This window comes from Dasypus novemcinctus, chromosome 16, assembly GCF_030445035.2.
Source record: "Dasypus novemcinctus isolate mDasNov1 chromosome 16, mDasNov1.1.hap2, whole genome shotgun sequence".
NCBI classification, from domain to species: Eukaryota; Metazoa; Chordata; class Mammalia; order Cingulata; family Dasypodidae; genus Dasypus; species Dasypus novemcinctus.
Genome location: NC_080688.1, coordinates 47,807,512 through 47,824,387, shown reverse-complemented (window position 1 = coordinate 47,824,387; position 16,876 = coordinate 47,807,512). Strand labels below are relative to the sequence as shown.

The 16,876-nt window shown below is 39.0% G+C and overlaps 1 protein-coding gene across 1 annotated transcript in view; it reads right to left on the bottom strand.

Annotated features, from left to right (window-relative positions):
* MEP1B (meprin A subunit beta) overlaps positions 1–16,209 on the bottom strand; it is a 28,962-nt gene extending 12,753 nt beyond the window's left edge. The window contains exons 1-9 of the mRNA XM_058277596.2: positions 16,074–16,209; positions 14,408–14,426; positions 13,608–13,658; positions 13,482–13,525; positions 10,880–10,958; positions 4,726–4,843; positions 3,831–4,009; positions 2,213–2,431; positions 1,450–1,602 (exon numbers count right to left, since the gene is read on the bottom strand). Coding sequence (XP_058133579.1) covers positions 1,450–1,602; positions 2,213–2,431; positions 3,831–4,009; positions 4,726–4,843; positions 10,880–10,958; positions 13,482–13,525; positions 13,608–13,658; positions 14,408–14,426; positions 16,074–16,136 — 925 coding nt within the window. The 5' untranslated portion in view covers positions 16,137–16,209. The remainder of the gene's footprint in view (positions 1–1,449; positions 1,603–2,212; positions 2,432–3,830; positions 4,010–4,725; positions 4,844–10,879; positions 10,959–13,481; positions 13,526–13,607; positions 13,659–14,407; positions 14,427–16,073) is intronic.
* Positions 16,210–16,876: the final 667 nt, after the last annotated feature.

The following is a 16,876-nucleotide window of genomic DNA, read 5'->3' as shown; positions in this document are numbered from 1 at the left end:
GAGAACATGAAAAAAGGAAAAGGGATATTAAGTCAGAAAAGGGCAGAAAGTTTTAGCACTGGGGTCTCCCAAGGCTAATTCAAGGTGAATTTTCCGTGATTCAGAGGAGTAAATGATTCCAGAAGAGTCATGCATTCTGTACCAAGGACCTGTCAGGGAAACTAGGGCCTTTGCTTACCTGCGCATTTTTTTAGTACTTCCTAAATCTTTGGTTTTAACTGGCCACAGCAACCATGAGGTGGGAGTCCTTATTTAATGTTTTAAAAGTAATATTCATAAAGGAAAGGCTGGGAATAACTGGACCACATAATTTCAAAGACCCCTCTCTGTTCGCAGCTGCAATTATTTGCAATACTCAACCTTCTAAATCATCTCTAGAGGCAAACAGCTAGTTATTCTGGTTTGTGTGTATATTTGTTTTCTTTATCTTATTTCAAATATTTGCTTAGTTCTCACTATATACAAAGCAGAGCACTGTGTTGAGTGTTTAAATGTGTTTTTCAGAACAGGCAGTTTGTGAAAGGACAACATTAGTCAACTTTTCTCTTACAATAGAGAATTAGCCCTCAAAAACAGGGAAAATGCAGTACCTGGTCTGGTGTCTCTCTCTCTCTCTCTCTCTCTCTATGCAGTACCTGGTCAGGTCTCTCTCCTCTCTGTGTTTCTCTCTGTGTCTCTGTGTCTGTGTCTTTGTCTGTGTCTGTGTCTGTGTCCGTCTCTGTCTCTGTCTCTCTCTACCCTTTCCCCTCTCCCTACCCCCCCCCCCCACCTGATCTAAGCAGGGCCACTATCTAGATTTTCTAGATTTGCATTTAAAAAGAAAAATCAAAGGAAAAGCGCCTCTTTGCTGCTCAAGACCTCCTCCCTTACCTAGTTCCTCTGAGCTATCAGGCAATGACCCTAAGTTCTGAAATCTAGTTTTACATATTTGCTCCAGAAATGACCAAGTAAATAAAAATTTGGTGCTTGTAGCCAAATAAATGACTATTTATTCAAAACAAAATTACAATAGAAAAGGATACTCATCTGAATAAAATTAAAGTATACTTTCTACCTTCATTTTAAGCATTTTTGTAACAGGGGAACATAATCATAATCAGCTGAAATTCTGAATAATTCCCAGCCCAGTGCTGGAAAGGGTCACTCATGTTCTGCAAGCTGCTAGAAAACAACCCCACTACCCTTCAGATGTGTCCTTCCAGGAGATGCGTCTTCTGCTCTGGAAACGAACAGGTAGAGGCATCAAGAGCCCAGTTCAGATTCTTAGAAAGAAAAACCAAGTCAGGGAGTAAAAACAAATCAACCATGCTCTTATAAGGCACAAAACCTATTCCTTCATATCATACTAACAACTCTGAGAAAGAGGGAGATAAAATCCCAGTTTTTCATGGCAAAGGAAAAGGCTGAAGTCACTGAGAAAACAAGCAAGACGCACCCAGCTCCTGTTACCTTGGCACTGGCCCATGTTGGAGTGGTCACTCTCCGGCCCCCCAGGAACCTGTGAAACCCGCTGCCAGTCAGCACTGTCATTTGGACTTTGGATCATACCACATACATTTTCCAGTTCAAAATTGCACGAGTCCATAAAGCTCAAGGAAGAGGCTGCAAAAGCAATTACTGACACTCAGACAACCTGATTGTGATAAAAACTGAGCTTATCACAGAAGTTCTAGAAATGCCACAATGGCATTCAAGGGAACACCTACCACTTTTAGGTGAGGGTGGCTTGAACCCCATTATCTTCAGAAACCCCACTAGGAGATTAACTCTATGGGTCCGAATAAACTACCTTCCCAAGTCTGTTAATTTAATGATGTTTTGTAGAAACCTGAGTCTATACTCCCCTAGTCATTTGGATTTTTAAACCATAACCCAGATTACTTAATCCCATTTATATTACTACTGTACACCTCATTTTGGTTGAAAAGAATTTTAGATACAAAGGTGATCCACATTTGAATTAGGAACAGCTTCTAAAACCTGCCTGGGGAATATTCCTACAGGAGACAATTTGTGTTTGCATCTAAAGACCAGACCTTCTGAGAAGAACAATACGGCTTCCAAATTGTAAACTGAGATCTGGATACTCTGGTTTTTTTCCCTCAGAATATCAAACTTCTGTAATTTCAGAAAACTCAGAAATGCTCAGAAAATTTGCTTTTCCTACATAGCAGGGAGAAATAGAAATCGTTTCAGAGAACCTGTCACATACAACAATTATACAGTCGATTCAACTTCAAGAGATCATAGTCACTGAAGTCCATCCGTTGGCCAATCACATCCATGAAGTCTGGGATTCGTGTTACAATTGTTGACTGTGTTCCATTTTGGAATGCCGTTTTGCTGTAGTGCATTACCGAAGTGTAGTCATAGGGGACATTCAGGGAGTCAGAGACTTTATCATCATAGGTGTTAAAATTGTGCTCTTTGCCTAAATGAAAAATGAAAAGTCTTTAATTATCTGATGCTCACAAAATCCAGTTTATCTTACTCCAAATATTGCTACCTTAGAAATGGAGAAGATAATAAACATAGACAGGCATTTGCTGCAACTAATCTACAGTATGTCAAGAGTGTTTTATTCCTATCTTAGAATATAATATTAAGGCTCAGAATTTTGATATTAGCAGTCAGGCTACTAATTTCATTACAGCCCAAAGTTGGAGCATTAGCACTGGGCCTAAGGTTCTAAGAACTGTTGTTGGAAAAGAGGATTCTAAATAGTATTGGTGAAATAGCCAGGGTCATTGGCAGGTGATGATGAAAGGGTGGGGACATCCACGGTAGACAGAGATGAAAGTAAGGGGACCTTTGGGAGGTATGGTGGGATGGGGCCCGGGAATAGTAACGTACACAGGAGTCACTGGAGAGGATTGGCAGAATCAGGGATTTCATGGTTCCTAGAATATGTGAGGGTGTGTTAAAACACTTCAAGAAAATATCAGGCCATGATTTGAAGCCAAACACTTCTCTTGCTCTACAGGGCATATATCCAGGGTACATAAGAATGTTTGGGTATTTTCTAGAAATCTTTTAGTTTGCTGCTATCCCTTATCCCAGCTGAGATCTCCAGAGACTGGGAAGGTAAGGAGCAAGTTCTATGACTTCAAGATTGTGATCTCAGGAAACATTGGCACAGGAAGTCCTCACAATACCTCACATATAACAGCAATACCATTCCCACCGCCATGCCCCACCCAGGCAGGACAAATGGGGAAGCTATGCATCACTGTGGAAATAAGTGTGGAAAACATGAGTTCTAGTCATATATAACGCTTAAGACCTTTATGACTTTGAACACAAAGTTGAGATTGTTCAACTACTGCAGCGTTTCCCAACATGGGTTCCATGGAACCATAGACATACAAATACTAAAAAAAAAAAAAAAAAAAGCCATGGTAAAGTCACTTTGGGAAATGCTCCTCTTCTTAGAAATTTACAATTCATGTTAGCCCAGCACAGTAGAGCAATATAAATAAATATAAGCTTAATTCCTTTTACCCAAGGATTTCCCAGACTCATTTGACCACAGATCCCTTTCTACATCACACCTGTGAACATACTGAGGGACAGTACCCGGTAGAACATGCTTTGGAACACACTAAACTAGTTTCTAAGATCCCATCCAGCACAGAAGTACCAGGGTTCTGGGATACTAATGTACTGCAAGCTTTAAAGCACTTCACCTCATGTTGGGTTAGAGCTAAATGAAGTAAGACCAAAACATCAGAGTTTTTCAATTATTAATCGTTAACACAGATGGCAGGAGAGGGCAACATGCTCAGAAACTGTCTTTAACCAAAAAATGCAAGAAAACAGGAGGAAGATACCTGACTCAATTCTGTCCCAAATTATTGTGACATAATCATCCCGATCCGAACGTGACTGCTCATGCCAGAATCCCAGTGCATGGAGGAACTCGTGTTGAATCGTTGCTATTCTGTCACAGTTTGCCCCAATGGAAAGTTCTTGTCTCCCAACATGCCTGTTTCCCACCGATGACCAGCAGCTTATAGGAGAATTTACATGAGAAGGGGGAAGACTGTTAGAATGATGCAGGTTTGCATTCTCAGAGCAGAATCCCCAGTGCCTAGCCCTTGCTCTTTTATCAGGACCCTGTGCATGTCTCTCATAACCCAGGTAAGGTGTGAAAAACCCTCCAAGCAAGATGATCTTTGAAGAACTTGTCCTGACATTGGTGTTATGTAGGAGCTAGTCATCCCCCAGTGAGACTAGTCCTGAGTTTTCCTGGAAATGTCAAAGTCTTTGAGATGGTCCTTTTTACACGGATGCCCATTAATGAGGGTTAAGGACAGCTAATCAGTCCGAGTTGCTGGGCTCAACATCAATAACACTGTTACTTTCTTAACTCAAATTATAAAAACTGTTAGGTTAAAATAAGTGTGTATGTGTGTATGTGTGTGCCATGCTTTACACAAAGGGGGAAATAAAGCATGTAAATTGCAAATGGGTCAAATTTCACAAGGTTGTGGGGTAGATGGCAAGCATTCTCACCCACCTTAGCTTAATGACATTGGTAGGCTGGTGGCATGTAGGAAAACAGTATTTTTATGGCTAGAGAGACTAGATCTCTTACTCTCCAACCAGCAAGGGAAGCCCCAAACCCCTATCCTTAGGTCAAGGCCTAGGGCAATTGCTGTGATGTAATGCCCCAGGCACAACAGTTCTCCTTAGAACCCTTAGAAGAACAAGTCTTCATCTTACCCACTGCCCTTAAACACTGATATATAGTTAGGTTCTCCAGCCCAAGGCTTGAAGTCAATGCATGTTTTCAGGCGATACCGTTCAAATGCATTGAGGATAACTCCCTTAGCATTCATTTCTGAAGGAAGAAAACAAGCAGAAACACACAAATTAAAATATTCACTAAGAACAATTCATCATGGAAATAGGCCATGCAATATATTGCTTATCTTAGTCCCTTCGTGAATGTTCCATGTTTTACAAAATGTTGTATTCAGTACCAATTAAATAAGCATTATATACAAGTATTTGATCATTCTTCAGTTGCTTCATTTTACCTTTCCCTCATATTTATTTCTTTGGAACTATTAGAGGTGCATTACTGAAGAGTAAAAAAAAAAGCATTTCTTTACCAAAGAAAACAAATATTAGATCACAGGCAACCAAAATGAAAAATTGCTGTCATATGCTTCATCTGAAGTGCTATAGTATGTATTTAAAACTTCACAGCAGGACTTTTAATCTGAAAATCTTGAGAATGGAATTTCTCATGAATACCCTGAATAGTAAAAAAAGTAGATAGATGATAGGTGATTGACAGTTGGATAGATAGATGATAGATAGATGGATAGATGATCTGTGTATGTGTATATGTATCTATATAAGCAAAGTGCACTTTCTGGGGAAAGCTTTTATAAGATTCCCAAGTGAGTCCAGGTACTAAAATAGGGTTAAGGACCATTGTCTTGAAGAAAAGAGTGATGTGTACAGGAAGGGTAGATATGCCAAAGAAACAGAGGCATGAAAGCAACAAAGACAAGCAGGAAAAAAAACTCTGAGGGCAGCCTTGGAGGAGATGGCAACCTGGGATGTATATGGAAAGTCCATCACCAGTGGGGTCAGGTATGGTGAAGTGGAGAACGACGACCAGCCAGGAGTGGGCAGATAGCACAGTCGAGTGGAAAGCACTTGGTCTTTGGAGCCAGACACACCTAAGTTCTTTCCTATCCTCACCAGTTACTTTTGATGTATAACCTTGACCACTTTAATTCACTTTTGGAGCTTTGGTGTCAACAGCATGTTAAATGAGGGAATAGAATCAACTTTGCCAGGACATTGCAAGGGTAAGAAGAGAAGGGCAATCTGAAGTTCCAAGTAAAATGAACATTTATCTAGTGTTCATTTCCTTTCTTCCTTCTTAAGTGACCGTCTTACAGGCATCCAAGGAAGATTACCATGAATCTTCCTGTCCAGGTAGGTCTAAGGTGGTCAAGAAGAGATCCACATGGGTCAGGCTCCAAAATCTATGAGCCTTCAAGAGGCACCCAGAGTTCAGCCTTTCACAATAACACATAAGTGATACATGTTCATTGCAAATAAGTTAGAAAACCCATATAAACACAAAGAAGGAAATTTTAAATCCTATCACCTAGGAATAAGCAACCTCTCTTACTATTTCAGTCTTTTTTGCTTATGAATATACATAACATGCATATATTTTATAAAAAATTAAGTCACAGTCTACATAACATTTTATAAACTATTTTTTCACTAAATAATATATCACTAAAATCTTTCACAAGTAAGCGTTGTTTTTATTATTTTAATGATTATGTTGTATGGCTCTCACGTATTTAAGTAATTCCCTGGTGTCCAATATTTACATTGTTTCAAAATGTCCTCTACTATAACTAGCACATTTGGATCACTATTTCAAATCTAGAACTTCCTTAAAATAAGGCCTGGTGTTACTGACGGTCAAATCATTATTTCAGACTGCATGTTAAAACAAACACGCCTCCTAGGTGTTTTATCAAAGTTCAATGAAGAACATTTCTACCCCGCCATCGAATTGTTTTGAGAATCAAATAAGGGAACATCTGTGAAAGGTTGGGTGCTGTATAGCCCTCTATCAAGACAAGACCTTTCTTTAGCATGCACCTTAATTTATCAAGGGCCTTAATTAACTTTGCGTCATAGATGGAGAAAAGCCCCTTCTGAGATCAATCATGTTCTCTAAGTCCTTAGACTCTAAAGGAAGAGGCAAGTCTTGGACAAGCCTAGGAGTTAAGTAAGCAGCTGTTCAGGATTATTATCCCCTTATTAGACCCTTCAGGTTCCTAACATTTCCCATCCCCACCTCCATTGCCTCCCACCCCCATCCCCTTTAATTCGGCCCTCAGGCAATATACTGTAAAGTTTCACTGGAAATTATAAATGACTGCTTCAACTGTTATCCTTCAGGATTACTGGACCTAACAGCTAGAGTACACCTGAAGTTAAGCTAAAAGTCTAAAGACCCCTGGTAGAAGTTCACATATTGACCCACCAGAATTTGAAGAACAGAATTTTCCAGAAATCATTACCAAAAAAGCCCTTCATAGATATTTACTTTTTTCTACATGTCAGAGTGGACTTGCTTAGCAATTCCCTGGGTCTGAGCCATTTCAAGATGGTATAAATTCCTAAAATGTGAGGAGATACTCTTCTTACATTGAACAGAGCGTATGGGTTTAATTCTGTGATATTGCACAGGATAAAGTATTTTTCATAAGAATCAAATCACAGAACTGAAAAAAAAAAGGCCTATAAAAAGTTTAATCATATTATCAAGATAATTGAGCATGAAAAAATGCAAAAATATTAAGTGGAAAAAGCAGAACAAAAACTTTAAAACACTATTTATATCAATGTAAATATGCCCACAATTTTGATGGTAGGATGGAGGCTGAATTTCTTACCTACTATTATTCATTCAGACACCTGTTTATCAGTTTATTAAAAATTTCTGTTATCTGCCTATCATGTTCCAGGAACTGTGCTAAACCTCAAATTTGCAAGATGAAAAATAATTCCTGTCCTGAAGGAGCTCACTACCTAATTTTTTCATTTTGTTTAAAGACAAATCTTGGAGGGGAGGAGAGGAGTAGCTTGCTTTGGTTCAAATACATGATAAAAATAGCCTGAGAGATACAGTCCAATTAAATCTGACTTGTCTTCCATGGAACACACTTAGGAGAAAAGTATAAAAACACACTTAGTATAAATATAAGAACACACTTAGGAGAAAAGTATAAAAATTAGAAACTAAAAGTATTTTAAGTTTTTAATCAAAAGTTTAAAACAGAAACAAATATTTAAAATTCTTTTAATTTTCCCCTGATTGCAAAAGCAAATAAACATTTTTTTCTCATATATTGCATGGGTTCTGTATAGCCTCTGATCATTAATTACTCCTGTCTTGGCTTTCTCTACCCTGCTTTTGATTTTTCTGCTATGTTTCTGGACAGTCTTTTCTTTTCAATCACTTCTATCAGCTATTCCTTCTGTACTAATTCCTAAAAAGTTGTTCTCCTAGCCTGAGTTCCACTCTTGCCCATCTTCTCATTCAGAATAATCCCCCAAGTGACTGACATTCAACAAGATTCTGTTATCTACAGAGGATCCGTTACGTGCAAGGCACTGTTTGATATGGTCATTCATACCCATGGCTTCAGCGATCCCCTACTTCCTAAAATCTCCCAAATATTTCTATCTTGAATGGCCATGCCATATACCAACCCTTTAGTTGCTAATTGGTGACTCTCATACATTTTAAATCTGCACACCAAAAATTAAATTCCACCACATTTCTTATCCCACCCTCAAAACATACTCCCCATTCTTGTTAAAGACAATACTGTCTATCCAGTTGTCCAGGACCCAAACCTGGCCACTAGCATGCGTTTCCTAGGCCCTACCCTTCTTGACCTCTTACAATCATTCACTAAATTTAACAATTGCCTCCTAAATCTCTTTTAGACTTATCCATTCTTGTCTATCCCCACTGAGAGACTCTTGGTTCAGAACTTCTCATTTCTTCCCTGAATTTCAATAGCCTCCTAACTGGTCTCCCTACTTTCTTTTACCCCACTATTAATATATCATCTTCATTGCAACAACAGTGATTATTCTAACATTCAATTACAACAGTCTCACTCCCACAGTAAAACATATAACCATCAGTATCATACCAGGGTCTTTAACATGAGAAAGTCTCAAGTCCTTCCCAATCTGGATCCTGCCTATCTGTCAAACCTCATTATCTGGGAAGTAGATGTAGCTCAAGCAATTGGGCTCCTGCCTACCATATAGGAGGGCCCGTGTGGCAAGCTGGCCCACATGGAGTGCTGCCCCATGCAAGGAGTGCTGCCCCATGCAGGAATGCTGCCCTGTGCAGGAGTGCTGCCCCATATAGGAGTGCTGGCCCACACGGAGAGCTGATGCAGCAAGATGACACAACAAAAAGAGACACAGAGGAGAGGGAGTAAGAGACGAAGCAAATCAGGGAGCTGAGGTGGCACATGAGAATGATCGCCTCTCTCCCACTCTGGGAGGTCCCAGGATCGGATCCTGGAGTTGCCTAATGAGAAGACAAACAGACACAGAAGAACACACAGCAAATGGACACAAAGAGCAGACAATGGAGGGAGGGGGGAGAAAGAAAGAATAAATAAATCTTTAAAACAAAAAACGACCTCCTTATCTCCTCAATCTCAATCTAAATTCCAGCTAAGGCCTTTCTTTCTATTCCTTTGCACATAGTGATCCATCTTCCTAGCACACCCTCCCCTCAGTGTCAGCGACCCCATTAGTCCATATGGCACTTTTGTGTAAATTAAAAGCAATACTTCATCTGGGTGGGATGCCGCTAGTGTTGACGTGGCAAGTGGATGAATAGTAAGTACTCTCATGAAAAACAAAACAAAAAACACAAATGCTCCATAGAAAGCAAAATGCAAAATAGTTTCAGCCCGCTTGCCCCCCGCTCCCAGGCACCTAGCAGTGGTGTGCATGCGCACAGCCTCAGTCCTGCTGCCTAGCACCACCTGCCCCTTAATGCATACACTTCTACATCTGAGTTGAGTTAAAAGCCCTTCAATGTGCTCCCATAGCTCTTTGAATATATCACTAATCATGACATATATTCCATTCTATTATAATTACCTTTGGACCTATCTGAATCTTGACTGAAATGTAACATCTTTTTTTTTTTAAGAATTTTTTTTTATTTCTCTCCCCTTCCCTGCCCACCCTCATCCCCCCAGTTATCTGCTCTCTGTGTCCATTCGCTGTGTGTTCTTCTGTGTCCGCTTGGATTCTTGTCAGTGGCACTGGGAATCTGTGTCTCTTTTTGTTGCGTCATCTTGCTGCGTCAGCTCTCCGTGTGTGCGGTACCACTCCTGGGCAGGCTGCACTATTTTCATGCTGGGCAGCTCTCCTTACGGGGCACACTCCTTGTGTGTGGGGCTCCCCTATGCCGGGGATACCCCTGCATGGCATTGCACTCCTTGCGCGCATCAGCACTGCACATGGGCCAGCTCCACACGGGTCAGGAGGCCCTGGGTTTGAACCCTGGATCTCCCATATGATAGGCGGATGCTCTATCTGTTGAGCCAAATCCACTTCCCAGAAATATAACATTTTTAAAGAAGCTTTTCCCTAACAGCAGTTCCTAAACTGATGTTGGTCTGTGACATTGCTTTCACTAATCCATGGGAAAAATGAGGCCCATGTTCTGAGTTCTCCATTACCATTATTATATTTATTTTGTATAAATCAGCCCTTAATTCTGCATTAGGTTCTTCTGACTTTTTAAGTGTTGAAGATTATTGTATTTCCTTTCTGAAAACATGAGTATAAAAGATAGTGGGCTCTTGTTGTTTTAAGTTCCTGACATGGCTAAATAAAATTTAGTTAAAAAAGTGTCACTCCCTAAGTTTTATTTGGTAGGTTGTTTTGTGTGTTTTACTCCTATGCAAAATCTGAATATAAGAGACACTGCTGCACTAAGATAAACACTAGCTCCCTTACCTTTCTGGCCCTAGCGTCCAGCATGGTACTTGGCACAGAGTAGGCATTCCTTAAATGTTGGTTGAATTAATTCCTACATTGGTCAAACAACTCAGCATATTTCAGACAGAATCATTTAGGTTATTACTTTTCATATAATATATATTTGTTTATATATAACTATATATATAATAATTCATTTTGCCCACTTTTTAAAGAAGTATATGTACAAAGTGGTAAGCAACAAAACTTTAAAGACCATACAGCCTATCCTTAGAAACACTGTAATCAAATTCAGTCAGGGACACACAGTGGTTATTGATACTCCAAGGTTTGTACTAACCCAAGCTGTCTTCTAGTACATATGGAATGGTATGAGGCCATCTATATGTTTCTCCAATGATAGAATTTCTATCTTGTGCCTGTCAAAAATAAATAAATGTGAAAAGGGTTAATTAAATGGATTAGGTAAAAACTTAGTAAACAATCAAAAATCTATTAATCTATTTAATCTATTAAAATAAATGAAGTTTAAAGCTCTCGCAGCCAGTCTAACCAAATTGTGAGTGTGTGTGTTTGTACCACCCCCTCTTATCATAATGCAATGACATTTCCAGGCGGAAATCATTCATTTCTGTCACTCATTTCATTAATAAAGTTAAGGAATAAGTAATGCAAAATTATATAAAGGATGATCTTAGGAAAGATGAACAGTAAATATTACTAGATTTGTACATTAGGTTCCTACATCAGAGATTAAAAATATATGGAAGGAAGTGACAGCAGAATTTCAATAATCTGGATCTTATAGTAGCAGAAAAAGTCATATACGTGAGCTGGGCCAAAGTTTTCAAAAATTGTTTAAGGGTTTAAATTCATATAATATAAAACTAATAATTTTTCATTATGTATTCATTCAGTCAACAAAGTGAACACTCTTCTAGAGGCTAGGGATCCAGTGGTAACAGAACTGTCAAAGCCTCTGCTTTCATGGACTTCAGATTTAGTTGGGAAGACAAAGAGTATATAAGAAAACAAGTAACGGAACAGGATAAATTTAACACTAATGGAGGACATAATAAAGGGAGCTGTGGACAGGGGTAAACGACAGCCATCAGGCTAGGGCCCTTTGAGGGGATGAGGTTTAAACTGAGATGGGAATGAGAAGAAAGAGCCAGGGTTGAAACAAGCCCTAGGAATATCGTTTTGCACAAAGGAAACCATGGTTGCTATGGTTCTGAGCTGACACTATGCTTGGGATGGTCTGAATATTATTTGAGGCCAGGAGTATAAAGAGTTAGGGGTGAAAAGGAATGAGAAGAGAGAAAAGAAGAGGACAGGAGAGGAGACAAGAAGATAGGTAGGCAAGGGTTAGATCGTGCAAAGCCTTGAAGGCTGCAGCTCAGTTTTGCTGTAATTCTAAATGCAAGAGGAAGATATTGAGGTGTTTCAAGCCAGAAAGTGAAATGATGTCATTTACCTATATATAAGATCACTGAGGATAAGGGAAGGAGCATGTAGGAGGTGGATATTATAGGATGGCAATATTTGAAATAGAAAGACTAATTAGTAGGCTATGAGAAAAATCCAGGCAACAGATAATGATGGGCTTGAATTAGGGTGACGGGGGAAAGCGGGCTGATTTGGGATATATATTGGAGATGAAAATCAGAGTTGCATGGGAGTGCTCCCCCATGCAAGAGTGCTGGCCCATGGGGAGAGCTAGCACAGCAAGATGCAACAAAAAGAGACACAGAAGAGAGACGATAAGAGCTGCAGCAGATCAGGGAACTGAGGTGGCGCAAGAGAAGGATCACTTCTCTCCCATTCCGAAAGGTCCCAAGATCCCAGGATCAGTTCCTGGAACCACCTAACAAGACTACAAGCAGACACAGAAGAACACACAGTGAATGGACACAGAAAGCAGACAATGAAGGGAGGGGAGAGAAATAAAATAAATAAAATCTTAAAAAAAACTTGCTGAAGGATTGGATGGGAGTGGTGAGGGAAAAGGAAGAAGCAAAAGTGATTCCAGGATTTTTGACTTATTCAGTGGAGTGGGGCGGGGAAGTGGTGGTGACTTTAATAAGGGGGGAGACTGGGGAGGAATGGTTTGTGTGGAAAATCAGAGTTTGGTTTAGGACCTCTCAGGATCCAGATGTTTTTTAGTCATTCAAATGGAGCTGAAAAATTGATGCTTGGATAGACCAGTCCAGAGTTCAGGGGAAGGAGAGAATTAGAGTTAGAGATTTGGAGTCAAGGACATAGAGATGATAGTTAAACCCCTGGCACAGGATGAGATGGAGATGGAGAAGGATAGAGAGCAGACAAAGAGGAGCAAGCCCAGGACACCGCAGCACCGTATCATAAGAGGAAGCTCCCAGGGGACTGGATGGATGGTGATATTACTAATACAGCAAATTTTAAGCTCCCTTCGACTATTTGAATGGTCCCTCTGTTCCTCTGTGGGCTAATGGTGAGTCAATGAATAAGTTTGGGAAGAGCTGTACTTGGCAAAACTATTTTAGCTGATGTCAGGCTTACAAGTAACAAAATCTGCTTCTTAGTAAAAAGCCTGATTTGTTGAGAATTTTTACAAATTCGGTTTAACTTTATTTCAACTGAGGTTGAATCAGCAAGGGTCTACTTAAAAATGAAAATGTCATATTGCTGAAAGAATGAAAATCACTCAGATCAGTATGACCAATGCATCTCTAGTAAGTGATGGTGGCTCTAACCAGAGTTAATCAGAATAATGGCTAACGGAGGCCCTATCATGAGACAATTCTAGGACAATGCATGCATTGAACGAAGGCTGCACCATTTCTCCCGTGCCCTCAGAGATGGGCTTAACAAAGCCCGTGCTGTCAATCATCCTCAGATACCTCTGTATTTTAGCTTGCAGTGACTAATAGGAGAATCTTGCTTGCATTATTTCAACTCACCTCATTAAGTCTGATATCTCCCTCAAAAAGATCCAGTCCCAAATCTGCGAGAGTAGATAAAAGTTCATGTTACCAAATTAGATTCAAATTCCCCATTAAAACAAGATTTTTTACAAATCCACAAACCTTTGTTGATATCGAATATGTCCCAATCAATTCCACCATCTACATCTCTGACTGAAATAACAAAGGAAAAACAAATTGAGCATTAGGTTTTTGAAAGGAGAAATCTTTATCAATTGACTAATTACAAATAAGCATGTTTCTTTTGCCTCAGATAAATGACTGCTGGGTTCTAACTCAAAGCACACTGATTGACTGAGAACCTCCCATGAGCCAGACTCTGAGCTAGGGGACTTTTGCACATATACTCTGTCCTAATCACTTCCCATGAATGCCAACTTCAGGAATAAGAAATTTGTCACTCTGTTTAATATTAAGCTTGATCTGGAAGATGAGAATAGATGAAAAATTAAATGGGAAACAAATGTTTAATTTGATCAATGCAGCCTAATCTACCTATATATGTATAGCCCCTGCTAGTACAACTTGGAACTCTCTAGCAAAATTCCCAAGTTAAATTTGACTTACTCTTTTAAGTTGCAAAGGGATAGCTAGTATGGCCAAATCTATAAGTGTGCAACTGTATAAGAGTGGACTGCATCATCAAATTCATCTGACTTGCCACAAAATGACAACAAATAATAACAGCAACCATTTGGGGGATTTCTATGCCTCAGCCACTGTGCTTGACATTTCCTATACACCATTTATTTTCCTGTTGGGCTTATAGGACTCTGAAACATCTGTTAATAACATGACCCTCAATAAACCAGGACACAGTGCTTAGCTTTAAATGTACACTAAGTTCTTCTATTCAGTTGTTCTTTTACTATAACTTAGAGCAAAATTCAAAATATACTCACCAAAGTTTTCTGTAGTTGGCTGGGGAAAAAAAAAACACATTTAAAAAACACATTATTATGATGCCCATGACATAAATTGTTTTCTTGGTCCCAATTTTTATCTAGACATTTGCTTTTCTCATTAATATTATGGATTACTTTCTGGCATACATTCAAAACTATGGGTTGGGAGGCTAAGATGACTTTGGACCACAAGATTTTCTCATTCCATATAAAAAATGAAACAGCCTATGACATGAATTGAAAGCAAAGGAAACAAGAAACCAACCTCACAGATCAGAAGGAAGACAGAATATAAGAATCAAGCCCCCAAGTTAATGAATAATTATCATATCTACTTTAAACATGATTTTCTAAAGGATGCATGAAGCAACATTTAAAAAACCTAATAATTTATTCCCAATGTTGAAATGTTATTATACTTTACAACAATCCTTTTCAAAGATCTTCTTTGAGATCTCATTAACCACGTTTTACTTTCATATTTCCCTCAAGACTCTGATTTCAAGGACAACATGAAATGTTAAGAAAAAAGATCAATTGGTATATTTTGTGGTTTTTTAAGAAAGACTTTTGCAAATAGATTTTCCACAAAGGACCAAATGAAACCCAGAGGACATGCCCAGTGAGCAAAAAAGAAATAGACTTGAGAAATTTCTTAGTCTGTGTAGTCTAGTCAAAGTGCTCATGGGGCTGGTAGACCATTAAATGTGGTTTATATTCCTGGTTGCACCAATCTAGGGCTAGTCAATTCACTTTCGTCATACTCAGTCTATAAAATATGGTCAATAACTACTTTACATGGGTGTTGCGAATGCTATGCAATGTAAACTATCATAAAATGTCACACAAATGCAAGGTACAATTCTACTATATGGCTTTCATTCCTAGATACTAGAATCATTTGGACTGCTTGACAAGATGTGGGAATGAGCCATCTTTTTTGACATTAACAAAGTGCTTCAGTTGTCTTATACTTGAACCACAGACCAGCACATACTCACAGAAGAATACCAATTCACCACTGAATAAAAAGTATTGTGTTCATAATTAGATTTTTACAAGTGTTAAGTGGTATCTCTTGTTCTCAATGCCATAGTTCCTGATCAGAAACTATGAACTCAACATGATCCTTATTATTATAAAATCACAACTAAAGGTTTCTCCCTAGGCACTTGAAATTTTATCTAAAACCTTGGGTTTGTTTTTGGTACAAACTACCTGACACTCTAGAAAAATTGGTCTAAATTGATGATTAGGCAGAAGACAATGTCCATACTATGAAAAGTATTTACTGTGCCTGTGACATTCAGTAGTCTATTCATTCATGTCTCAAGTTGTAAAAGCAATCTGCATTTCATTCAGCAGTAAAAACTGAATGATTTTCAAGATTCACATTTTCCCTGTTATCACATAATAATGAAGCCACTTGTCACAAAATAATGAAACCAAATAAAATAATAACTTGCCGTCAATGTCTCTGACTCTCTCTGATGGGTCTCCTTCTTCCTCCCTATAACTGGCCTTCCCCACTCACCAAAAAAAATGCATTTCACTAACACTTTGAAATTCATTTTTTTAAAAATAAACAAGCAATTCGTCCTTTAACAATCAGGATTAACTGCCTCCAAATTTTTCTTATTGTTCCCATATACTGTTTCCTTACCAAGCTGGAAACCAGGAGGACAGAGGCAAAGAACAGGAACCAAGGCAGACACTGTTGAACCATGCTGGAGCTTCCAGTAGAAAGCTGCAAACTATGGAGTTCCAAGTAGATTGTATTTTTTAAAAGGCAAACATAACTTATAGCCTTTGATCTCAATGATCTACAGCTCACTGCTGTGGTAATAACCCCAATTAAGGAGGTAAAGTCCAGTATCCATAACACAGCTCTACATAGTTTTGTTTTGTTTTGTTTTCTTTCTTTCTTTCTTGGGTCAACATTCAACAGTCAAGTGCCTGGCTGACACTTATGAATGAAATAAGCTCTCTAATATATACCTACTCCCCAAGCCTATTATGTACTACATGAGTAAAAGAAAACACCAAATTTATTTTTAGTCTAGAACTTTCTAGTAAACATTTATGAAGCAACTCTGGCTCATAAGCTGTGCTGCTTTAATGTATTTAGTTAGGTCCACTGCTCTTTCATTCATTCATTTCATTAAAATTTATTTATTGAGTTACAGAATTCATCAATGCAGGGTGAAGGTTGGCCAAGATGCTAAGATAAGATGTTCCTGGCCCTTGATAGTAATGACTATGTTTGTGAGCCTGTGTGCCTGAAATAAGAACTAGGCCTAGAGTTACAGAGTGCCTAAGAGTTACCTCCTGAGAGCCTCCGTGTTGCTCAAATGTGGCCAGTCTCAAAGCCAAACTGAGCATGTAAATGCATTGCCTACCCTCCAGCATGGTACATGACTCCCGGGGATGAGCCTCCCGGGCACCGAGGGATTACTACTAAGTACC